At 42.0% G+C, this 27,500-nt stretch overlaps 1 protein-coding gene across 1 annotated transcript in view; it reads right to left on the minus strand.

Annotated features, from left to right (window-relative positions):
• The window catches only part of LOC125031626, a 46,784-nt gene extending 21,773 nt beyond the window's left edge, over positions 1-25,011 (minus strand). Inside the window, exons 1-2 of the mRNA XM_047622510.1 lie at positions 24,930-25,011; positions 18,682-18,757 (exon numbers count right to left, since the gene is read on the minus strand). Of these exons, the coding sequence (XP_047478466.1) occupies positions 18,682-18,726 (45 nt within the window). The 5' untranslated portion in view covers positions 18,727-18,757; positions 24,930-25,011. The remainder of the gene's footprint in view (positions 1-18,681; positions 18,758-24,929) is intronic.
• Positions 25,012-27,500: the final 2,489 nt, after the last annotated feature.

Consider the following 27,500-nt stretch of genomic DNA (forward strand, 5'->3'; position numbering starts at 1 on the left):
TGTGTGTGTGTGTGTGTGTGTGTGTGTGTGTGTGTGTGTGTGCGTGTGTGTGCGCGTGTGTGTGTGTGTTTACATAAAAGAAATAGGGCCTCATTTACATGTTTAAATTACAGTCCTTTTCCTATAGAATTATTTAGGAAAAAATTGCCTGCGTTAGTGGCGTCAAGGAAGAAGTTTGGGTTGTTGATTGCCATGTTGCATGCAACATTGTACTTACGACCTTGTTAGCAATTTATGGCAGGGTCATGACTGATGTCACAGGAAACTTACCTGGAAATAAAAGAAATGCAAAATTAGTTTTGTTTCATCTGATAAAATGGCAAAGACGTTCATACACACATATGGATTAAATTATGACTTAGATGATATAGAGATGGAGATAAATAGATAGATAGATCGATATATCAATAGATGGATAGATAGAGAGAGAGGCGGGTAGACATAAACAGGGAAAAAGAGATACAGATTTAGATAGAAAAACATAAACAAACAGACAGACAGAAAGACCGATAAAAAAAAAAAAAAAAAAACGCAGACAAAGAGAGAGAAAAGAAAGACAAACGGCAAGGCTGCAAACACCATTAGCTGTCAAAACATCTCAAAACTTTTACGAAAATGAAATGTCTTATTTCACCTTCAGCGCATTGACACAACCCCAACCTTGTTCCCGGTCGACTAATTGCAACCTAACTGCGTAATGAGTCGATGATTTAGACCGTACTTAGTAGTGGTAAATGGACTCACGAGGCAAAGGGAAAACGTCATTATCAGGCAATCGCTTCGAGATGAAGAAATTACAGAATTACTGCTTCGGTTAAGAATTTTGCGGCGACACGATTTTATGTTTGCTTATATATTCTTTTTTTTCTTATTTTTTTTTATTTTTTTAAGAAAGAGGAAGAAGAGTGAGGTGAATTGAATAGGAATGATGAGCGTCGAGAATAAAGGATCACTGAAAATAAAACTTGCATGATGGTACTGATAATGATAATAATTATAATGACATGATGATAAAAGTATCAACTCTGATGTTAATCATAATACAACATAATAATAATAAGAAGAATTACGATGATTATAATACTAAAAATAATAAAATATACATATAAATAATGATAAAGAGAATGATACGAATCCTAATACTATCAATACAAATACAAATAAAAGTAATAATGCCAACGATAAGCGTAATAACAATAACACTAATAATGATGTTACCAATAACAATAACATCAATAAACATCCACAAAAAATCCCTCTTTCCCAGCAGTTCCCGAGCGGGAGTTCGAGGCCGCCGCATATAGGTCAGTCCGAGTGCCCGGGGCGCGTGCGCGGTCATCGATATTTGAGGAATGCGCGCCCGGGTCTATTTCTGTGCATTCTACATGTTGATGAGTTTCTCCTCAGCCTCGCGAGGGGACTTGCGCTCAATGACTAATATCCGTTTAGAGGAAGTATGTGTGTATGTGTAGCCACGCACGCAGGGACGCATGCATACATGCATACACACACGTAAACACACACATATAGATAGATCACGGATAAACAGACCAACATAAACAGACGCAATTTTTAATCTTCATCGCCTACTTCCTCCTCCTCCTCCTCCTTCCTCTCCCCCCACCCCCACCCTCCACCCCCAACCTCCTTCTTTAATCAAAAAAAAAAAAAAAAAAAAACTTAGAATCACACATTCCCACATAATTGAATAACGACCATTTCGGAGCGGGCGGCGCAGTCTAATGACACGCAATCGGCTTCTGGCGGGCGGTTTGAGTGGCGTCTGGCAGAAGGGGGACCGCGCGGACGAGAGGCCTAGGTACATGTGGTTCAACATGCGTCCTGCGGTATCAGATTTATCTCCCGAGGAATTCGTCTCTTGATGATTCGTCTGTGTGGGTGGATGGCGAGTGTCTTCTCTCCCTCGCGTTTTTCTTCCTCTTTATTTCTCATTTTCTGTTTGCGTGTCTGTCTGTCACTCAGTTTTTTTTTGTGTCTATCTGTCTCTCACTCTCTCTGTCTCTATCTCTCTCTTGCTCTCTCTTCTCTTATCTCTCTCTTTTTTTTTTTTTTTTTTTTTTTTTTTGGTGTTCATTAGGTTAATGATTATATCGTTAATGAGGAAGTGGTGACTTTGATTAGGGATTGAGAAGAGAATATCAACTATGATGCTTTTTATATGTTGTATCAAGATGTTCCCGCTGATATGCGCTTTCTCTTTTCTCTATATAAAACAAGCGTCAGTAATATCACAGAAAAAGTGACATCCATTCCGTTCCCACGAGACAAGAGTTTAATTCACACAGACAGATCTTTTAATCGCTACACATTCTCTTTGTTATTCATATCGAAACAAGTTCCCCCATCGCCAAACATACACCGACCCCGTTTTCCGTTCATTTTCCAACCTGCATTAAAGCCTTTTTTTTTTAAACGATAACATGAACATTCACACGAGACCGGAGGGAAGAAACTCATCTGGATGCAGTCAACTACCTCGGGCAGCATTTCAACTTTTGCTTCAAGACACGAAAAAAGACATTATTTTCCACAAGATAGTCAAGGCGTGGCTGCCGGATGTGCATGACCTCGTACCCTCCTTCCCCCTCCCCCCCCCATCTACCTCGCTTGCTCTCGGAAATGAAGAAATGGAAGGACTACGTAACAGTCCTCGAAATAATCTAGCTCTGTGACATGTCTTCGCCGTTTTTATTCTAAGTGGATGATAATAGTGATACAAATAGTAATCATAATGATGATAGTAACATTAATAATAAGAACAAATTATAAATAATAATGATAATAATAATAATAATAACAGTGATGGTGATGATGATGATAATGATAAATCAAACAATAACAATAATGGAATCCCTGATGAAAAAAGGAAAATAGATGATGATGATTCCTATACACAATCACATGTACTTCCGTGTTTGTTTTTGTTTTTTTTCTCACATGAAGGAAAGGAAGATAAATTGAGCTTCGGAAGATAAATCAACCCTCTCCAGCTCCTCGTGTCACCTCTTACGACCTGCTGTGAAAACCCATCAGTTCTAAATCAACACATGTCAATCTAGTATGAAACGTGAGGTCAAACGAGGCACTGTGCTACATCGTTTTTTTTCGATCAAGGAACGCCTCTAAGTGACATCTGATTGATGAACGTTCGCAGTTCTTCGTATTATAAACTCGAATGAGGTTCAACGCTCTGTTATATATATATAGTCAGTAAGACCGAAGAAGGATAGGTACTTTTGCGTTCGTTGAAATTCCCTCGACGCATATCAACAAATTCTTTCTTAAAACCCACTGGTAACAAGCGCAACACACGTTTCCAAAAGCCACAGACGCAGTATCATCAATCACGGCGGAATATGTGATTAAGATGACATACTCAACCTCGAGGTTCGGAGGCAAGTCTTGGCCCGCCGGATGTGCAGGTGTGGACTAACCGGGTCTCCTCCTCGATTCATTAGGCCTAATCCCAAGACCTACTCTCTAGATGGCTATCCCAGTCTTCAATGTTCTTTCATTCCTCGCTGTCTTCCTTTATTTATCATTCCCTCGTTCTTTATGGTCGTTCTTATTATCATCTTCTTCCCCTACGTTGCCTACTCCCATTTCTTTTAGGTCACTCCAGTCCCCCCACCTGTCCGGATCATTAAAACCTAATCATTGCTTCTTAATTCTCATGAGCAAAATCTAAGGCCGTAAGACACAGGCCACAAATGAACCGCAGGAGTAGTTGGGGTCCGAACCGACTTCGAAGCTCCGAAACCGCACAACAAGACCCGCGGCCATCTGTGTGAGATTGGTGACAGATCGCACGCTGGTACTCTAGGCGAATACCCTAAAAAATCCCAATATCCTACCCTTCCCCCTTCCAAAACAATAAGACTGCCCAAATATTTTAGTGTTCACATTAGCTAGATAGATAAACTGACAGATATATGGACGAATAGGTAGATAAGTGGATGAATATATATACATATATATATATATATATATATATATATATATATATAGGTAGCTAGACATATAGATAATAGATAGATAGGCAGATAGATAGCATGACACATAACGGGGCACATATAACGTTGCACCGATAGGGTGAAACTTCGTCGCGAGGGCATTAACACGGGGCATCGGGACAGCGGGCGTGTGGGTATGCCCTTCCCACCGTGCGAGAGAAAAGAGAAATTTCCGAAGATTATCTTTTCGAGAAAAAAAAACACCTTTGATATCCACTCGAGGTGATTTCACTTGAGGAATGTGTTCTCAATGTGGCACTTAGGTCCAGGACGCAACACATTTTTCCGAAGTTGACGATGCCTAAAATGTGGAATGATGTGGATTTGAGATGAGAGGCGCGGCCGGAGATCGTGTCGAGCGAAACCCATCAACGTGAATATTTTCTTCATCTCTTTTTTCTTTTTTCTTTTTCTTCCTCTTCCCTACGTGTTAATCTTATTTTTGAATGCATTTTGTTTTCTCATTTTCTATTACTCGTTTCTTATAGTGTACCCTACTACCTATTTCTATCTATCTATATATTTATAATTTATCCTATTACTTATTACTTCATCTTATAGTTTTAAAAAACAGAAAACAAATAAAAATTACAGCAATCCGATCACATATCCGTAATCATGACTCATCTGAAGCCTCGAACCTTGTCACGAACCGCAAATGAACCCCAGCATCAAAAATCCCCTCGATTTCGAAACATCCTCGAATCTGTGAATGAACACAACGAACCCCCATCGGAACGCAAACACACACGCAGCATTATGACACATTACGCCATACACACACGCTTCCTTAATGCATCGCTCAGTGTCAGCGTGGTTCGTTCGTTAGGTAGCGCGTTCGGTGCGGCTTGCCTAGAAATATTGGGGAGAACCGGTTAGGTCGAGTAACGGGACTTCCTAGCCGCTGGGAAGACGCCGTGTTTCTCGCAGCCTAAATCACGGACTCAGAAAAAAAGGAGAGAGAGAAAAAAAGGCTATTTGTATTTATTACGTTTGCATATGTGATTATAGATTCACATGTTTATTGATGCTTACGCCTCGGTTGGCCAAGCAAGCACTTACATCCATGAAAGATATTCGTTATATATGCATATAGGAATGTATGCATGCATGTTTGTATACATGAACGTGAGGTATGTATGCATGTATCTCTATATATGTATATACACACATATACATACCTACACACACACACACACACACACACACACACACACACACACACACACACACACACACACACACACACACACGCGCGTGCGCGCGCGCAAATATGTATATATTTATATATATCAGTTAAGAAAAGCTGCATATCAGATAATTTTGTCAGGAGGCGCATTAGCAATCGGCTAACTAACTTCCTGTTGAAATTTCATGTTAAGATCACATGCTACGCAATTTTATTTTCATACATCATTATCCTAACTATCTTCTATACGAATTGCATCTACAACTGACAGCTAAAAATAGTAGCTGTTATGCATTTTTCATATCTGATCACGCCATTTATTCTAACAATACCAAAATGCCGGAAAATTGCCGAGAATATCACGACTCTTTGCTACCACGAACAGTTTCGCCTCCGTTTTTTCTGTCAAGAAAATTTCGTCTTTCATTAACTTGTGCCATAAATTATGTCATGCAGCGGCTATCATTAAACTGTACGCAATGATCATTAACACACCGTATATGTTTTTGGTCGTTTTTCTCCGTCGCCAAATGAACGAAGGTTGCCATTGCCATCGTAAATCTCTGTCACTGTGTACCACACGGATTCCCTGTAGCGTTATTACTGTTAGAAGGAATATCACACCTACAGCTACGCACACACACACACACACACACACACACGCACACGCACACGCACACGCACACACACAGTAATGGTAATGGCACTGACAATAGTAATAGTTAATAATAACAATCATCATTATTTTTTATTTGTACTTTCTTCGACACTGTATTCATCATTATAATTCTTAATGCATTAACACGATCATGACAACAATACTAATAACTACAGATAAACGACAACTCGCATTAAAACACAAGCAATACAGTTATCAAACCTCAATAATCACCCCAAAAGGTTTTTATGATTAACAAGTGCTGCCAACCCATGTCCAAACCTCTCCTTCTTGACACCTTGTCCCTCGTAACCCACTAACCTCACGCGCCCCGAGGAAAAGCGAGGAGAAATGAACAACGGAATGCGTGTCACAAGAAATTCTCAACCGGATATTGGCACATTATTGTTCTCTTATCTTCGTTCTTAGTGGAAACGCATACAAAAAAAAAAAAATAAAAAAAAAAAGAAAAAAAAATAGAAATAAATATAAAATAAAAGAGAAATGTCTTTTTTTTTTTATTCTTAGGTAACACCTTGCCGTACCTTGTGACCATCTTCGTCCCGACCGCAGTGGGTAACCCGAGTAACATGTTAAGTAACCTAACCCGAACTCCGGTGGCGGTAACGGTCGTGTGGTCACAGGCAGGTGAAGGAAACAAGGCTGGTAGCTGTTGTTTCCCCCGTTTGTCATTGTATTTCATTTTTCTTTTCTTTTTGATGACTCCTATTCATTTGATTCTTCAATTATTCGACTTTTTTTTACGTCACTTATATTTTAAAAACACGGTTTAGGGCAAAGTTGGAATTATTTATACGGTTTCCGGAAGCTGGAAGTGACGGCGGAGACACGGCAGGTGCGCGACGTGAATTTCCCGAGTTCGCTGGAGACGTTACCTACATTCGCTTTGTGTTCGAAGGTTATGAGTGTATTTAGTATTTAACAAATACTAAATGAGTAGTTCTTAAATACTAGATGTAGGAATGTAACTATAAGGATGCAAGGACGTAACTATCAGGATGTAAGGATGTAACTGTAAAGGATGTAATTGGAAAGATGTAAGGGTATACGTAGATCTGAGTGGCTCATAAATTGGACAACATAAACACACGAACGCAAATTGGACGCATGCACATCCACATAAACAAACGCATATATACCCACACCCCCTGAAATGGCCATACTTAGTCACTTTAAACACACATCACTGTCAGTCTCCCTATTACCGTGATGACACTGCAGACTCCTGACGCGACGGAATACAATGTAGTTAACAAAGCAGCTGTTGATTGGAAGACTTGGCATAAAACCCTATTGGATGGGTACGAGTTGATGGCGCAAAGGTAATAAAACTGGTGTCGTGTTGGTGTCCATGAAGGGGAAACATGCGTATTTTTTTGTTTTATAACCGAAAGGATCGTTTGTACATCTGTAGTTGATTGCATGACATGTATTTTTTTTTTGTTTATCTATCTATTTACTTATTTTTATTATAACTATTTTTTTGTGTAAAAACGTTCCTATTCCCAGATGTAAAAAAAAGAAAGAAAACTATGTCCGTTGTGCCAGACGTCGTAGGCTTGACCGCCATTTTCCTCATTCTTTTACGCTGGAATGAGGAAGGAGTGAGTTTCGTTCCTATTTTTTTATTTTTTTTTTATTTTACCGAAGTTAATCTGATTCGTTGTTGGTTCTCCTTGGCAACAGCGTTACCTCCTCGTAGCCCGTGACCTATTTTCTAATACGTAAAAATCTCATGGCTTCGTAATATAATTCATTACTGAATAGAATGGCGTCTTTTAATAATGCGTGATCTCTAAGAACGATGATGATAATGACGAAGCTGGTGGTGATGACGATGAAGATGATTAATTGATAGATATTAACGATGATGATCGAGTTGGTGATTGTTATAATGATTATTATGATGATATCAATAAGAATAACAACAACATAAAATTAAAATGAAATCAATAAAAAAGAACCGACAGAAATGCAATGTCATCAGCACCGAAGCGCCAACGCCTCGCCCAAAACGACTCGTTCTCGCGCCCGTGACCGTCTAGACGCTAATTGGCCACTCAGGAAGCGACACAGAACGAGATCCGAGAGCGAGATATCCGCTGTTCAGCACGAGCGGCCGTGGGAAAGCCCGAAGGTGGGGCAAAGGACCTAAAAAATGTTTGAGGTGACATAAAGGCCTAAGCCAGCAAGTGACAGCATAGGCTCAACCACCTTACGATAGACCCACGGTATGCCTAATATTCCAAACGGCCGATGGTTACCCCTAAAGCGTGTGTTAAATGTCACTGTAATTGCTCCATTATCCGTCGCTAGGCCTATGAGACGATTGGAAAAATAGGTGACATTTCAGTTTTATAATATATGTTCATTAATAGCGTCCTCATTATCCTCCTCCTCCTCCTCCTCCTCTTCCTCATCATCATCATCATCATCATCCTTCTAAACATATTCCGATTGTTTTCTGAGAGTGGCCTGCATAATTCACTGGTATTTTTGGGCACGGTTTCTCCTAATACCAACTCTAATTGAGTTCGGTGCAAGAGTCGGTAATTTTCGCTTTCTAACCTTGGAAAATAAAAACAGGTCTTCACACGATACTTGCCCTCGCAGCCCAAGCAAAGATGGCGGCGGAAGTAAGGTTGGTAATGCTGACGGAAGTGGCAGCACTTAGCCGTAGTCCTTAATTCCGTCACACGAAAACAGCAAAATGAAACTTCCTTCGATATTGTTAAGCAAACAAACCAAAAAGAATTAATGAACAAAAAGATATGTTTGTCTCCTACACAGAAGTTAATAAGACTTATTATCATACTTAGTAACCAACAATCATAAAAAAACATGAAAATAGTAATAATAATAATCTCTCATCGGTTAAAAATACAATGACGGAATTCAGAACAAAAATCAAAATGAACAGAAAAGGGGAATGTAAATGAATAGAAAAAAAAATAAGCAACACTTTTCCTAGCAGCGCGGAGGGTGCCTTTAAAGTCTTAAAGAATCGTAAAACCTGTTGTTGATTTCGTGTAAAACCCCGAAACAATAACTCAATGAACAAGGAAAAGAAGACGCGGCACCGATAATGGAGGCTTAAGTATAGGCCGGCTTGAGCAGGGCGCCTCCCCCCCCCGGGTCGAACCAGCTGTGGGTCGTACCAGCCTGTGTCTCCTGCGCGGCGAACCTTACACGCCCATAGACACAGTAATTCTGTAACCGTATTAAATTACCTGCCATCTGCTCTTTGTGGGTAAAAGTAGAGTTGACGGTACTGTAGTCAGTCCGTATTCTGTGATTATGAGGTACGCTGCCAAAGAGGAGGTAAAGACATGTATTTGTTCTGCTAAGAGAGTACAGTGTCACGCAAAACCACCCAGCGACCTTGAGAACGATTTAAAAAGCGTTTGTGTCAATCCCCTCCTCTCTTAAAAAATAAAAAAACGTAGAACTGAATTACGGGTCTCTTGATGAGGTGTTTGCGGCTGAAGACACTTAGAAAAGCCTTAAGAGACGTGGCGGTGGGTTCCCAATCAACCAATTTCGAGAAAAAGGAAAATAAAAACAATAGTGGACCACTTTTTCCGCGCTTGTTGAAGGTAATGGCCGTTGTCGTAAAAGGTCCAACGAGCGATGTCCACACTGGCAAAACATCTTCACTTGATTACGTTTCTTGTATCTCCCACGCAGCCCCGTCTTCCCAGGGGAAATTGATGTTAGTAGAGTAGCGTACTTTACAAGACTATTAATAACCGCAAACATCTGAGGGTAAAGAAGCGCAGAAGAAACCGGGCGTAAAACTGTGAGAAAACGGGGTTCTACTCAGCGCGTCCACCACCCAACAGGGGAGTTTTTGTTTCATTTTTTGATCAGTCCCGCGGTCACGGAGCATCAACTCTGGATTATCACCTTCGCGTAGCTATTTAGGGCAGGCCGTTGCAGGTGAAATCGAGTCGATGGGTCACTCGTAGGGGTCTGAATACCGGCGAGGAAAGTATCCGAGGTCTAAGGCCTAAAGGCGCGTCGGGAATGTTGCGTGCAGTCCAGATTGGCCGAGATTCACTTGTGCAAGTTTCTGCTTTTATTTTTTTATTTTATAAGTTAATGACAAAAAAATGTTTTCCAGAATTTCACAACGATTTCTTAAATAATGCGGCGCTATTAGCTATCATTGCCGTGAAAGAAAACTATTTCTGAGCAGCATAAGAGTTGAAGCAACTAAAAGGAGAGAGATAAATCACACACACACACACACACACAGACACACACACACACACACACACACACACACACACACACACACACACACTCACACACACACCATGCAAGCGGCTACAACAAAAGGCCTCGCCATGATAAACATCCCAGCGAGACCCGGCCATGCAGGGGGCGCCGCCGCAGAGTGACTTCAGAGCTTCCGTGGCCCCGATGCGCAACCGGACACGCAGTAGCCTCCGCCGTCAGTAGGTCGGGGGGCGCTCGAGCATGGCGACGCCGGCCTCGTGCGTACGTGCCTGAGACTGCATTGCGGCGGATAGGAAGTGGCTGTGTGTGTTTGCGGACCGTGCTTAGACGCCTTGGCACGTGTACGCGATTGAAAAGACACTCGCGTGGACGGAAGGGACGGTCATTTAATATATTTTATAATCGGCTGATTTGAAATTATGACTCACGTCTCATCTTGTTCAAAGACTGATATCACCTTCCCAAAAAATACTTTAAGAGGAATTCTACCTCCTCAACCCGCCAGGATTCGACCCACCTACATGGCGTATCTTCCGGAGCTGTCGGTTAGGGGCGGGGGGGCGACCAGGTAGGGGACGGGGATGGGGGACGGGGAGGGGGTTAGGAAAGGATTCTCATGACCTGAACACGGAGGAGAAAGAATGTTAGTTGAGGGGAAACTCCAAAGGAATTCCAAAGATATTCTATGCGATGGGGGGAGGAATGTTGTAAAAAGTGGTTAGCTACTCAAGGCCCAATAGGGGAGGGTCTACACACATGTATGTATTAATGTATGTATACATGCGTATGAACAAATATATATTGTGTGTATATATACATTAAATATATATATATATATACATATACACATATATATTGTGCGTGTGTGTGTGTGGGAGAGAGAGAGAGAGAGAGAGAGAGAGAGAGAGAGAGAGAGAGAGAGAGAGAGCGAGCGAGCGAGCGAGAGAGAGACAGAGAGAAAGCGAGCGAGAGAGTGAGAGAGATTAAACCCCGATGCCTATACATAATAAAAAAAGCGTGGGGGGGGGGGGTAGGGGGGGAGGAGGGCGAGCGGATGTAACACCTCTCCGCGCCGGACCCGTTACGCAGACCTCCCTCGACGGGGATCATGAACCGCCGAAAACGTCCGCACTTTCTCCCTCCTTTACTAATCTGCTCCTTTGACGGCTTTTATTGTCCCTCCTTTCGCCGTGCCTTCGTAAACAAGGAAGGGACTTGACCTACTTCTCCCGACGACAACACCTGGCGAGTCTGATCTTGGGTTGTATTAATGGAGAGGGAGGAGTCCTTTAGCGTAGTGTAATGGGTTTAAGAAACTAATACTGTCGTTTGGGAAGAAGGGAGGAGTGTTTGTTTGTTTGCTTGAGTGTTTGTTTGTTTGTTTGTGTTTGTGTGGTTGTGTGTGTGTGTGTGTGTGTGTGTGTGTGTGTGTGTGTGTGTGTGTGTGTGTGTGAGTGTGTGAGTGTGTGTGTGTGTGTGTGTGTGTGTGTGTGTATGTGTGTACGGCCCATATACATAAAAGTGTACTTGTATACTTTTATGTATGTGTATGTATACATGTATACATTCCCATATGTTATATAAATATTACGGACAAACAAATATTAGCAACACAGAGGATCCACAAAGTATCAAAATCCAAACGAGGCCCCGGTTCTTAATCCAGTCCCGAAGTTCAACCAAGGCCACGCCGTTCCCGCCATAAACAACTTCCCACGAAAACCACAATAATTCCTTTTTCCCGCCAAAACTCCATTCATGATTCACCCCCCCCCCCCTCCCGCCTCTCTGAAGCCATTCGCGGCTTGAAACACAATTTGGAATTCTCTCCCTTCCTCTCTCTCTCTCTTTCTCTCTCTCTCCCTTCCTCTCTCTCTCTCTCTCTCTCTCTCTCTCTCTCTCTCTCTCTCTCTCTCTCTCTCTCTCTCTCTCTCTCTCTCCCTCCTTCACTCCCTCCCTTCCTCTCTCTCTCTCTCTCTCTCTCTCTCTCTCTCTCTCTCACTCTCTCTCTCTCATATTTCTTTGGGCATCGGTCGCGGCGCCTTCCTTTTATTTCATTTGTGGTGATGAAATGTTCTTTCGTAAATAGGTCAGTAGGACAGGACACTGGAATCCTTAAGGTATTTGAAGACGAAGTAAATAATGGACATTTCTCTTTCCCATTCCATTGAATGAATACCAACATCAGCTTTTGAAGAGACAATGAAGAAATAGAAAGAAAGAATGAAAGAAAGACGTTTGACAGAGAGGTGACAACACCCAAAAGATGGCGGTGTGTACGCTCGGCTTTCATATAACCTCAATAAATCACAGAAACCATTTAACAGACACAACCGCACAAGATCTAGGTTAAGTCTAAACTCCAGCCGTTAACGTGTCGTAAATTTTTACAGTAGGCCTGGATTACATGAGCTCTCTGTCAATCATCTTTCCCGTTCAGTAAAGCCGGTATCTCTAGCGATGTTTTTGTATTTTACTTTGTGTGTGTTTATTTATTTATTTGTTTATTTTTAGTGTGAAAATAACGATCCTGTGTTTATTTTGGATTGATGACTGAAATGTCAAATAAGTGGCGCGAAATTGAAATCTCTCTCATTAGATGGCGCGAAATATCATCTGGAAAATCCGAGACTTTTCTTAAAAAAATAGAGAAAAGATGTGTACTAATAAGAGAACAATACTATATGTTTTACCGCGTATAAGGTTTCTTCCAAGATGACTGAAGAAAAGAAAGAGAAAAAAGTATATATACTTGTGGTTTAGGTGACCCAAATAACGCACGATTACCGTCAATTGTTTCATTGGTAGCATGACGTCAGAGTTTCCGGCCGAGTACCTGTGATATTCTTCAAGGTTAATTAACATTTTTGTTTCAATTATCCTTTCTTCCTGTTTGTTTATTGTTCTGTTGCTTTTTTCCCCCTTTTTCAGATACGATAAAATTACCGATGAGAATTACATTAGCTCCGTGTTAAAGAAAAGAAAGGAAAAAGAAAAAAACTGAATCAAAGAAAAGGAATGAAAAAAACGATAAAAGGAAAAGATAAAGAAAGAAGAAAACCCCCCCAAAAAAATACCAAGAAAAGAAAATAAACCAAAAAAGAAAAAGAGAATCGTCCTTTTCTCCCATATTTTCCATTTCGTATTTCTATTTTTGAAAGAGACGATTCGTTACGGTGAAAATGACTCCCCGGGCCGAGGTGCTGAAGGCGCAGTGACAAGGGTTACCTGCTGCTTTTCAAAGGCTGTTTACCGGGTAGCGCCGGGTGTCAGAAGCACAGAAAAGCAAAATGTCTTTCACAGTCACTTTGTATGCGAGACTTTTGTTTTCTAAAGCGGCCACTGGAACCATCTCTATATCCGTGTCAGGCAGAGGTTAAGGAGAAAATGCATCCGTGAAGATTGATGGAAAAAAAAAATATAAAAAAAATACGACAGAACGAAAACATTAAACATTTTCCAAAGGAAGGAAGAGAGTGAGAGAGAAAGAGAGAGAGAAAGGGAGGAAGAGAGAAAATGAGAAAAAAGAAGTAAGAAAAGAGAAGGAGACGCCAGCGGAAAGAGGAGTTCCCGGCGGCAAGCGACAGTGCTTGACCCGGAAACACGAGCGAGACAATCATCACATAACTACATCCGGGTTATTTTCCGCCATTATCTCGGGAGTGTGTGAGTGGATCACGTTCTCATTCTCATTATCAGCAGTTTAGCATTAGAATTAACAAAGCAATAAACTAAATAAAGTTATTTCGGATTTAAACATGAGTAGCTGACTTTTTCCTTCTTTCTTTTTTAAAAGTCTTTTAAGGCGACTTCCGTAAAGAAGAGGAAGCAAAGACGGAGATGGGAAGAGAGAACCGGGAGGCGGAAGATTATATAAAAAAAGGAAAAGAAAGTGTGGATGAAGCAGTAAGGATGCATATGCTGACAAACAAACAAACAAACAAAAAACAAAAACAGCTGAATAACGAATGACAATAACAACATACGCATTTCTTTCCAGCAGATTAGCCACCCATATTTCAGAAGAGACAAACAAAAGTTCTACCGGCTTTTCGTCCTAACCGTTACAACACTATCTAACCCCAACAACTCTTGGCCCAAACAGCAGTTCCTTCTTTCCGACGCGTCTAAATGGAGGATTTCACGCCTCGACCCTAACAATTAATTGCACAATGTATCAAACAGCTGGAGGAGCAACGTTGTTATCATTTGTCAAATGTCACGATTTACACCGTCGCTGCGCCCTCTCGCCCTAGCCTTTCTCACCGATCGCGGGCGTTGAACACGAAGCATATTTGCATCTTCCTTTCTTAAACCCAGACGATGTGAATTCATTTTATGGATTATTTCGATCTTTAAAAAATCCATTCTTATACAATTCGTTTAATAAGAAAAGGAAGGAAATTTGTTCCGTACGACTGGCCCGGGCCCATCGTCGATCGAGATCCTGGGAAAGCCTGGTCGAGCGAGAGCAAAGTAACCTTGATAATTATGCCGAACAAGCAATTATGATAGTTAAGGCATGGCGGCATACGCTTATGTAGGCCTAGGTAGCTAACGAGCAGGGATGGGTGGTCTGCCCAATGGCGTATGGGTGGTCTCAGGCAAGGGAAATATATATATATTGAGAGAGAGAGAGAGAGAGAGAGAGAGAGAGAGAGAGAGAGAGAGAGAGAGAGAGAGAGAGAGATAGAGAGAGAGAGAGAGAGATAAAGAGAGAGAGAGGGCGAGGGCGAGAGAGAGAGGGCGAGGGCGAGAGAGAGAGAGAGAAGGCAAGAGAGAGAGACAGAAGGCGAGAAAGAGAGAGAGAGAGAGAGAGAGAGAGAGAGAGGGGGAGAGAGAGAGAGAGAGAGAGAGAGAGAGAGAGAGAGAGAGAGAGGGGGAGAGAGAGAGACAGGAAGGGAGGGAGAGAGAGAGAGAGAGAGAGAGAGAGAGAGAGAGAGAGAGAGTGAGAGAGAGAGAGAGATAAAGAGAGAGAGAGGGCGAGGGCGAGAGAGAGAGGGCGAGGGCGAGAGAGAGAGAGAGGGCGAGAGAGAGAGAGAGAAGGCAAGAGAGAGAGACAGAAGGCGAGAAAGAGAGAGAGAGAGAGAGAGAGAGAGAGAGAGAGAGAGAGAGAGAGAGAGAGAGAGAGAGAGAGAGAGAGGGAGAGAGAGAGAGAGAGGGGGGGGGAGAGAGAGAGACAGGGAGGGAGAGAGAGAGAGGGAGAGAGAGAGAGGGCGAGAGAGAGAGAGAGAGAGAGAGAGAGAGAGAGAGAGAGAGAGAGAGAGAGAGAGAGAGAGAGAGAGAGAGAGAGAGAGAAAGAGAGAGAGAGAGAGAGAGGGAGGGAGGAGCGAGCGAGGCGGCAAAGGACATGAATGAGAGCGCCAGAGGATCCCGAATGGCCGAGCTGAATGGGCCTGGAGTGAGGGATGGAGGACCCACTAAGAGAGGCCTCTTTTAACAGGGCCTGGAGGCTGCGCGGCAAGATGGACGCTCGATCATCCTACGGCAGGATCCGTCAGGCTTAGGGCGGATGTGGATGCTTTAATCCACATAATTAAGACTGGAATGCTGAAGGGGGCGCTGAAGGGAGAAGAGGCAGGCAGTGGGAAGAGGCATTAACACATGTCCGAGGCGGCAGACACGGTCACAGGCGCTCGGGCGGAGAAACAGATCGACAAAACAGTCTGATTATGATAAGATCTGCCGGCGCGCTGGGCTGAAGGAGGATGAGAGGGCGCGTCCAGGTAGGCCTAAGACCGGGCACGATAGGCTGGAGTAAGTGGGACGACCAAACACGGCCTAGATGCATGTATAATGAGCGGTAAACAAAGTCCATCTCAGGGAACTGTTGACATCAAAAAGGCGTCTTTGATCGCGGGTCTGCATGACTGCTCGGATCTCATTGTTATTTATCAGAAAGTAGCTAATAACTGACCTAAATACCTTCCCAAAATATCACAAACCGTGGTAAGGAAAGAAAGGAAAAAAAAAGACACGGTAATTAATTTACATTTACAGGGAATATTTTACAAAAGCATACCCAAGGAAAGGAAGATACACGATATTGATAAAAAAAAAAAATAATAATAATGAACCGTGAACTGTTAGTCGCTCAACAAAGACCGATGAAAATCAGGCAGGGCTTAATGTGATGGTCAGACTGATATGCGATTGTGTGCTGACAATACCACCTTTCAGGGGGTGTTTGCCTTGTCTCATTGGGCTGTGATGGACAGAGGCACGAAATAAATGGGATAGAATAGATTTATATGTTTTTTTTCCCCTCAAGTTCGAGATATTTTAGACGATTAGTTCTGTTGATATTATATGGTAAGATTTCCATTCCATAAGTCTACTCTAGACTAATTGTATGGATTCCATTATACACACGAAAAAAGAAAAACAAAATACGCGGAGTGTAAACACAGAAGCTTAACTCTATCGTCCATGCCTAAACAGAGGGAGAGGAAGAAGAGAGAAAATAAAAAAAAGAGAAGAGAAAGAAAGAAAAAAAAGCTTAATATTTCGACGGGTTGGCTTGTTGTTAGCGCGTAGGGTGACTTGCAAAATCTAGGCCTCTCTCTCCCCTTCCCTCCTCACCCTCCAACCTCCCCCCCCCCCCTCCAGCCCCCGGAACACGCTAACCCACTTAGCGTTCTCTCTGCTCTGCCGCCGCGACCCCCTCTCCCCTCCCCCCCCCCACCTCCCCCAGCACATTCCATAACTTCTCCATCTATGTGACGATTATCCATACCTGGATCTTTTAAACTCTCTCTCGAAGAAATTGGTGATTTTCTCTTTTTTCTCTCTACTTCTCTTCATTTTTATCATTATTACTATTATTTTTTTTTAAAAGCTTTCTGTAAGTTATTTTACATTTTTTTTTTCTCTTGCTTTCTTTCGTCTCTTTTAATTTTTTATTATTCTCCTCTTTCTCTACGCCGTTTATCAGGTAATCTTCGATCTACCGGTTTATCTAACGGCCTGGCAATTCTTATCTAAGATTAATAAGAATTTTTAATCCTTCGGTTGATCATTATCTTTAGTTTAACAAGCTTTATTCCCTGTTTTATCAGCTGATTAACCACTTCCTTTTTTTACTTCTCGTTTTTCTATTCCCTAAACTACTGTTTCCTATCACTTATCAATTCTACTTTCTTCTTATCCGATTATCAATCCTCCTCCTCTCTCTTTTATTCTATTTCCCATCCTTGATTATCTGAAACATCCTTATCTCCCTTATCAAAGTGCATGGTGGAGGTCATTATCAAAACAGCAACAGACGCTCTATTAACGTCGGTGTCAGTAATTACAAGACTGCGTATCTCAACATGGTAATTAGTGGCTGACGGGGATGTGAGCGAGGGAGGGCGGGGGGGTTGTTGCTTGCTTAGCGAGATGATTCAGCTTCGTTTTCTAATCAAGGGGCTGATGGGTTGAATAGTCTGTTTGTCTCCTTGTTTGGTTGCTTGATTATCTGTTTTTTTCTCTCTTTCTCTCTCTTTCTCTGTATTTCTGTCTCTCTGTCTCTCTGTCTGTCTGTCTGCCTCATGTGTTAACTATGCTCATTTCTCCCTTATTCATTTTCACGTTCTTATCATAATCCCCTAAAATTCCCCTAAAACCATGGTCAATTTTTGTTAAGGTAAACGCATCGCTTCGAATCACATAGCTCGAACATTCTCGAAACAAAAACAAAAACAAAAAAACAAAACAGCATCGCCTTGCGCAAGCTCTAGACGCCGAAATTATCGTATGCATATGACCTCGAGTGGAAACATCGTCTAATAATGTGAAAAAATTATAAAGGCAACGAGATGAAATATCATTACACTCGCATTCCCCGTCGTTCATAAACGAAAAGGGATATGGCCAAACCGCAAACAGCCGCAAAGAGAAAAGCAGAAGAATAGATAAATGAGCGGACGTAGACAGAGGAACGAAAGACGAGGCACAGACAGATTAGAGAGTAAAGAGGGTGCAATTCAAGAGAAAGGCAGAAAGAAAGAGGGTTTTCAGAAGAAGCGATTTTTAAGACGTAATGGTTGCTTTGACGATGGTGTAAATGCAGAACACAAGCTCTTTTCGCATGATGCTTGCATGTCAATGACTTCCAAAAGCGAGCGGAGGGTTTTCTTTGAATGCAATCCGGGTTCTTGCGGCGTTTATTCCGTGCTTTCTCGCTGAATGTGGAGCGATGGAGATTCCTTCCTGACGGCTGTGGGTTATGCGTTGGGGCCGACAGGGTTCAGACGTGTCTGATTGCTTGCCTGTCTGCCTGTCTGTTTGCCTCTCACTGTCTCCCATCTTTTCGCTATTTGTCTTATATTTTTCTCTGTCTATCTGCCGATCTGTCTTTAAACTTTTAGTATTTATCCATATATATACACTGTGGGTACATAAAGGTGTTTCTTTGTCACTGTATCCGTTTCCATATGTCTATTTGTGTTCGAGTGTATGTTTTCATCTATCTATTTACTGATCTATCTATCTACCTGTCTATCTATCTATCTATTTCCCTTCTAACGTCCAACGAATGCAGCGATTCAACTTACCAGGGCGAGCAGGAAGGTCATCCAACACACTCTTAGTAATAACATAGTTCCTCGGGCGTCACTCCCGGCCTCTTGTCTGAAAAGAAAAGAAAAGAAAAAACATTAATTATATAGGAAAAACGAAAAGAAAAAAAAACGACATAAAAAAACATTCTTCATTTTCTATGAGAAAAAAAAACCGTAATTAAAAAGCAACATAACGGCAACTAAATATGCATTTTCGAAAAACAAAATCCTGACTTCAAGAAACAAATGAGACTCGCTATGCGCCCGTGATGGCGGGACATGCTCGCCGACACCGCAGACGAGTGAGTTTCCGTTGGCATAAAGCGCGACCGCAGAAAGAAAGAGAATAAAAAGAGAATAAGAATAAAAAGCGAAAGAACGACTTTGCATGTAAATTGTGCATACGCAATGCTCTTCGAATACAATGATTTGTAAACAATAAATAAGGCTTTCTTGATGGCTGTATCTCTCTCTTCTTTTTCTCTTTCTCTCTCTTTTCCTTCTTCCCCCTCTCTTTAACACACACACGGATGCAAACAAACACACCCACACACACACACACACACACACACGCACACACACACACACACACACACACACGCGCGCGCGCGTGAACGTTTCCACTATTCCGACTATTCCATCCGCTCTTCCCTTCCTTGTCGGCGGCGGCACTTCGCTCACTCATGCTAGTCCTTGAACTTGCTCGTCGTGGCCCCCTTCCCTCGGCCGCGCCCCTGGCCCCCCTCCCCCCTCCCTCGCGACCCGTCAGGTAGGCCGCGCCTCTCGGTCAATGCCACGGCCGGCCGGTGGGTGAAAGGGGCGGAGGGCGGGGGAGGAGGAGAGGGCCGGGGGAGGAGGAGAGGGGGAAGGGGAAGGGAATGAAAAGAATGGAGAGGAGGGGAGGGAGAGGGGGAAAGAAGGTGAGGACGGGGAAGGACGGGGAGAAGAGAAGGTAAAGGAGGAAGGAGAGAAAAGACGAAGAGCAGGGAAGGGAGAGGGAAAGAAGGAGGGAGAGGTACAGGAAGGAAGGAAGGATAGGAGAGTGGAAAGGAGGGAGAAGACGGGGAGAGAGGACGGGAGAGGGAAAGAGGAAGGAGGGAGAGGAAGGGAGAGGGGAGAGCAGCGAGAGGACTGGGAGGATTGAAGGGAGAGGAGGGGAGAGGGGGAGGGGGGAAGAGAAGGGGAAGGGGGCCACTGATCCGGTCTAGCCTCCTCCTCCAGGTGTTCTGGTCGGACTTCTCTTTTCTCCTATTATTGTCTGAGACCCGTCATTTGCGTATATTTACGTGGGTTTTGTTTGTCTTTTTTTTTAGGTGACGTTTAAAAATATATTCGACTTTTTTTTCTCTCTCTCTCTCAAAATCTTTTAAATCAGAGGCTAGAATGTGCATGGGCCTTTCACTCATTTGCGTGACAGGCATGTGTGTTGCTATGGCATCCGAGGCGTAGGTTTTCTTTCCCCGGGACACAGGTGGGGCACGGCGGTTTCCCCAGCTCCACCTCCCTACACAGGGAGTGTCTCGTGGCACGCCTGATCCTCTGCTATGCTGTCCTAGATTCCTATCGGTGCCAAGTCTGCGGTGGCACTTCCTGTTCCAGTGCCTTAATCATGGGTAACTGCTATCCTGTCAGTGATATATTTCCTAGGTTATATGACTGTCATACAGTGTTTTATACTGGGTGTGTCGCTATCCTAATATACTATCATAAATGTGTCACTGCGGTGAATCGTTTTTAGTTAGTGGGTCACAGCTGGTACGCCTAGCACTATAATATTACCATGGGACGGCGCTACACACACGAACAAAAGTATTCCATGTTACATGTCATTTCATATCAGGTTATATCAAGTAATGCATTGTATCATGTCACAATTTCCAGCTTCATTTCACGTGACTGTAAAACTCTGTCATGCTTTGTTGCGGATTGCCATGACAGGTTCCTCTAGCCGGTTCAAGTGATATCATGTTATCCTATTCTGCATTGTCATATGACGCTATGAAGCAACTCTCCCGTCATGCCATTTGCTTCCTTTAAATTCCCACGATGTACAGTCACTTGATACTTTCCCTCAAAAATTAATATCCACCTCACTGTTTTATAACATTCTAAGAACTTCATCTACTCCGAAAAGAAAGTTATAAATAATAATTAATAATCCACCAATCCAAGCTACGTAAAATTTCTCAGTGTCCCATCTCCAAAATTACTATATCAACATTATCTAAAAACTAACACGTAGTAAAGCAAGCCAGCATCTATTTCCCCCTTTTCGTGTTTCAACCCGTGTCCCATTTAACCCTGTCACGCTACCGTGTGCTCCAACCAACCCACTGAGTAACCCTTACACATGAGCTGTCACAATTTTCCAAAAATAACGTGTATTTGCACCCTACGTTATTTCCGTGTTACGCTGGTATATCTCATTATCAGGACTGTAATTACTGTCTAATGAAGATTAATATCGTGTTTGATGATGTACTGGTGGGTTACGTATTTTTTTCAAAGACTGAAGGATAACTTTATCTTCCTTCCACAGCTTATAGCTTCCTTAAACATGAAAATATACATACGGACGAACAGACACACACGAGCACACAATTCCACACACGCAGGCAGGCTAACACATACGTATACGTGAACAAACATACAGACAACCATACACACACAACATTACACAGAAACACCTCTAGCCTACCACTCCCCTTCCCCTGCCGAAGAAAAACAATGAAATAAACAAACAGGTAAAAAAAAAAAAAAAATTAACATGAAAAATCAACCACCGCAGAAACCCCTCCTCCCCCCCTCCCCTCCTCCTTATCCCCGAGCGCAGGAGACCCACTGACCTACTGCTCGTTCGCATCGCAAGAAAATCAAAGTATCGGCGCCGTAATTTTAGTAGCGGAACTTAATGGTCTGAGTTGCGATGTCTTGCCCGCTCCCGCCGCCGCCGCCGCCGCCGCCATTCGCGGGTCACGTCGTCTGCTCGCGCGGTTACTCTTCTTACGTGAATTCTGTCTAGTACCTTTTGAATCTATTTGTTTTTTTATATATATCTATCGTCGGATAATGGTTATTGGATTAGCTGATAAATATGCATTGATTCTATTCCGCTTTGATAAAAAAAAAAAAAAATCTAAATAAGTCATTTCTTCATCAGCCATTCGGGTTAAGCTACCGTCGACATTCCCATAACAAATTCAGAAAGATGACTCTTAAATGAAACCCGAATCGCGGAGGCTCCGGAGCTAACTGAAGTGCGGAGGGAAAGGGGGGAGGGGGGCTCCTGGCGCGGCGGTTTGAACGCTCACCACCAGGTCGGGCCAGGGTCACGCGCAGCCCGTACGGGACCCGCCGAGGATTTAGGCTACGCGCTTCCTCCAGCCTTCCTCAGATCTCCTCTCTCTCTCGCTCTCTCTCTCTCTCTCTCTCTCTCTCTCTATATATATATATATATACATATATATATATATATAAATATACATATATATATACATATATAAACATACATATATATACATATATAAATATACATATATATACATATATAAATATGCATATATATACATATATAAATATGCATACATATATATCAATATATAAATATAATATATATATATCAATATATGAATATAATATATATATATATAAATATATATATATACATATATATATATATATATATATATATATATATACACACACACACGCGCACATGTGTGTTTGTGTATATATATATATATATATATAAATATATATATATATATATATATATATATATATGCATACACACACACACAGCGTATCTCTCTGTCGATATCTACCAATATATCTATCTATATAAAGGTGTGTCTATAGACAGACAAATAGATAGACAGAAAAATAGAATGACATGGCAATAAAAGAAAAATAGATAGATAAGTGATAAAATGTATATATGTGTATATATGTGTATGTATAAGTATGTATATATAGATGTACATATATGTACATGTATGTATATATGTGTTTATACATACACATATATATACATGCATACATGTGTATATATATATATATATATATATATATATATATATGTATATATATGTGTATATGTGTGTATATATATAGATAGATACAGATAGACAGAGACAAAAAACACATTCATAGTCGTGTGCTTATACATTTGCAAATAAGCAAACACACACAGTACCGCTCACTCTACCTCAAGGCATGGGAAAAGCTCGGAACACTCGGATGCAAATATACACGTTATGTGGCCAGCGACACGCACTCCATACACGCACTAGGAACCTGTCATAACGTAAACAAACTGTCTAAAACTACACCGCCCTTGAGCCTTGGTAAGAGAGAAAGAGGGAAGTAGGGAAGGGGAGACGGAGGGCAGGAGGGAAAGATGGAAGGAGGAAAGGAAGGAAAGGAAGGGAGGAGGGAAGGAGAGAGGGGAGGAGGGAAGGAGAGAGGGGAGGAGGGGAGAAAGGGGAGAAAGAAAGAAAGGACAGAGAGGGAAGGGGGGAAGGAGAGAGAAAGAGAGGGAAACGGTAAAGAGGAAGAGAAGCAGAAGAAGGGAAATAAATAAATACAGACAGGCAGACAGACAGACACCGAGATGCACACACATAGATATAGATAGATAGATAGACAGATAGATAAACAGACAGTGAGAAAAAATAGAGATCGGTTATGCTAAAGGGTGGAGCGTGGTTGCGCCTGAGGAACATACAGGGTGGAGATCGATCGTGAAGTGGCGGTCATAAATTCTATGGAGACGAGAGAGGCAGGAACTAAATAAAGTGCATTTAAGAAAAGAGATGAACGTCTTTAACCTTTTAAATCATCTATGGCATTTGCCTTAATTATTACGATTATCATCTAGGTCTGTAACGATATCAAGAAATTAACAAAGAGGGCAAAGTTAACACTCGAAAACGAATCGTGATATGAGGCAATTCACGCATCCATGGGTAAAATATATTCCCGGGATGACGCCAAGAGTCATACGTATTGAGCCGAAGAGAGATCGAGACAGAAAGCCAGAGGCAAGCGGGGAGAGAGAGAGAGAGAGAGAGAGAGAGAGAGAGAGAGAGAGAGAGAGAGAGAGAGAGAGAGAGAGAGAGAGAGAGAGAGAGAGAGAGAGAGAGACTAAAACGGAGAAATGGAGACAGACAGATGTAGATAACGTAAAACAACAGATCTTGCATAACTTGCACTGAGAAGAGATAATGGCACTCGCTAACCCGGCAGCGAAGCCACAAGAGACCGGGCCCTTCCCTTCCCCCCGTCTCCCGCTCTCCCCTCCCTTTCTACCCTTCCTCCCTCGCCCCCTCCCGTGGCCCCGTGTCCTTAACCTTGTCCTCCGCAGAAGAACGGACTCAAGATGCCCTATATTCAGATGCGATGGCCCACGTGGTTGAGGACTCGCTAATGGCCCTTTCCTGTCCCATGCTAAATTGTTCTTGCCTATAACGGTTGTTTACCGCCTCAACCTCACGCGTCGCGGCTCGTTCGCTCCTCGCACAAAACAATTGTTCTCTCATTAGGGAGTAACCTTTAGTCTTTTTCTTGGTGATTGAGCGACCCCGTTTTTTGCCTTTGGGTTAATCTCCTCATCAATAGATATGTTTTTTTTTGTGAATTTGGCTTCAAAGATTTCGATCGCAACCGTGTTTATATCGTGTGAATGCTTAATCATTGTTATACTAGTAATAACTGTCATTAACCCATCCACTTTCTGATGACTTCCCTTACGAATATTTTTTTTTTCAAGTATTTATCAGTTTATTGTTATAAGGTTATTGTAATCGAAGTGAATTTCATTGATTCCCTTTCTACCTATTTTAGTTTTACATCCTTTACGTTAACATTCCTAATGCACGAGATTATAGAGATATATTCCCACATTGGTACACGCGTCAACACATTCACTGCTGAAAAGTACACATCAAAATAACGATAATAACGACAGCAGTTAATTCCGTCCACAGCTCGAATATTTCCTCGGATTCCTTCTTACCGTGCGTTGAAGTCACTAACACTTTATAACTTCCCGTTACTAAGTTTTCGTCTCGGGAATTTCTATGGTATATATTCTTATGTATATTTTTCAGTACACTTGTTTCTTGAAGTTTCAGTCACGAATCCTTCATTGATCAATACGGAGATGAACTTAGCCAGCGGTGGAGTACACCTCTGGACTAGGCTGGTTTCTTGGAGTAACTCAGGTGCCACTCGATACCTACCAAGGTTTTCAGAGTCGGGCCACTGTACGTCCACACGGCACTGCTGTTCAATACTTAATAATGCTGCTAGTGGCTCCAAGAGACCTACATTACAAGTTACCCCACATTCAAAGCCCGCAAGCAACCAACCTCAGGTGTGACGTATGATGGCACCGCCTACATCACACGTGACGTCATAGACTTTCGGCGCCGTGATTGGTCGGCGCGCGCGGCGAGGCACTCTCTCGGGTTACGTCACCGAGAAAGCCCCGCCCCGTCACCTACATTCCCATCTCTTCCATACATTTTGGCGCCGCCTGCTGCTATAGGCGGCCCCGCCTACTTCCCTCTCGTCCAGAATTCCTGAATGTGTCTGAGCACGTCCAGGGAGGGACTTCCTCGTTCGGGCCTGGATTCCAGAGGGTCACATGGACGAGCCTAGTTTTTGTGGGAACTATGGTAATCCATCAGTGATTGCTTTTTCACCGCAGCAGGACGCAATCGCCCCATTAGGCCGCGGCTGTATCGTCCGGCCAGACTTAGCGGGTGAATAATGAATATATGGGATCATTTGTGTAAGTTGATCATCAGGCACGTGGACGCTGGACGCGCCGACCAACGGTGTCTCGGCCACACACGCGCAGACGCTCTCGCACTTCGTCTGCCGAATCTCTCGCCATTGCCGGTCTCTGCATGGCAAGTGTTTTATGGCCGTCTCCATGCATAACACCTCTTACTTTCGGACGTGTCTGCAGAAGTCGAGTCGGACAGCCTACGTCAGCGTTAAATTTAGGCACTGATTTATGCAGCAAGATCGAGGCGCGAAAAAGTGTGACATCAATTTTCAAACATTTTATAACATTCATAACTTATCAGATATCTTTAGATATAGTCGCTTGGGTAGTCTATAACAGGTCCAGTCAATGTTCTTCAGTCCCAAGTTACGTTAAGTTATGTTATGTTAGATTTAGATTTAGGTCAAGTTAGGCTAAGCTATACTACGCTGAATCAATTTTAGATTAAGATAAATTAAGTTAGATCAAGTTAATGTGCGTTAGAGACCAGAAAACATAGAGACCGTAGGACACAGGTACACACCCATTACAAACCTATGACAACCAACGACACGAATTCGGTCCATATCATATCATACACGGAAATACACACAAATGCAAAACTCACTTTCAAGACCATCGTAAAGAACACAACCATACACAGCTTGAGCTAAATCACCACCATCACCACTGAAATCATAGCAATTTTCACGGCTCTTCAGAACGCTATGAAAATCATCGTAATATCTGCAGCTATATTCAAATGCTACAACGACCCCCTCCCCCCCCCAAAAAAAAAAAAAAAAATACACTTGTCATCCGTTTTATTTTATTTCATTGTCCCCAAAAGCTGTCGTTAACCAGATCGCCATAAAATTCACGAGAAGAAAAATTCACCGCAATATATTTATCTTTATAGCTACAGTTGTAGGTATAGTTATAACTGCACTTGGGGTTATACCTATAATTGTGGTTATGTATATAGTTGTAATAATATCTACATATATTGTAATAGTTGTAGTTTAAGTTGTAGTTGTAATAATATCTATAGATATTGTAATAGTTGTAGTTTAAGTTGTAGTTGTAATAATATCTACAGATATTGTAATAGTTGTAGTTTAAGTTGTAGTTGTAATTCTAGTTATAGTCGTCCTTACAATCAGTCAAGGACGTAATTAGACGACCTCCTCCTTTCGCCAATCACGACTTCCTTTGCGACTTCCGCCTCGGAGTCGTCACCCCCGATTGGCTAAGCATCACTCATTGTATTATTCTTGTTCAGGAATGTCGATTTCTAGTTATTCTTGATCTTGACAATTATCCATTATTTTCACTTTTTCCTTTTATCTTTCTTTTTTTGTTTTTTTTTTGTTTTGTTTATTACTATTATTATCATCATCCGTTTCGAGGTGTTTCGCTTACTAATGTTTTTGTTTTTTCTTTATAATGGAGATATTGTGTTTTTTTCATCTTTTTAATGTATTGTCTTTGAGAATTGTTAACATAACTTTCGAAGTTTTAATTTCATTATATGTACACGAGAAAAAAAATGAGGAAAAAGAAAGTAAATGGCAGAAAAAAAGAGCAAGAAGTAGAGGAAAACATAGAAGAAGAGGAGAAAAGGAGGAAAGAAGAAGAAAAGAAGGTGTAGAAGAAAAAATGAGAAAAAGAAAGAAAGAGAAATGGAATAAGTAAATGAAGAAGAAGAAGAACAAGAAAGAAGAAGAACAACAACAACAAGAAAGAAGAAGAAGAAGAAGAAGAAGAAGAAGAAGAAGAAGAAGAAGAAGAAGAAGAAGAAGAAGAAGAAGAAGAAGAAGAAGAAGAAGAAGAAGAAGAACAACAACAACAACAACAACAACAACAATAACAACAACAACAGCAAAAACAAAAACAACAACAACAAGAAAAAGAAAGAAAGAGAAAAAGAAGAAGAAAATCGATAGGGAGAAACGCGAAGCAATTAAAACGCAATGGTACGCCATAACACGAGTCAGCAAATCTTGTCTTTATTACAACTTAAAAATCCGAATTCTTT

The sequence above is a fragment of the Penaeus chinensis genome, chromosome 13 (genome assembly GCF_019202785.1).
Source record: "Penaeus chinensis breed Huanghai No. 1 chromosome 13, ASM1920278v2, whole genome shotgun sequence".
NCBI lineage: Eukaryota > Metazoa > Arthropoda > Malacostraca > Decapoda > Penaeidae > Penaeus > Penaeus chinensis.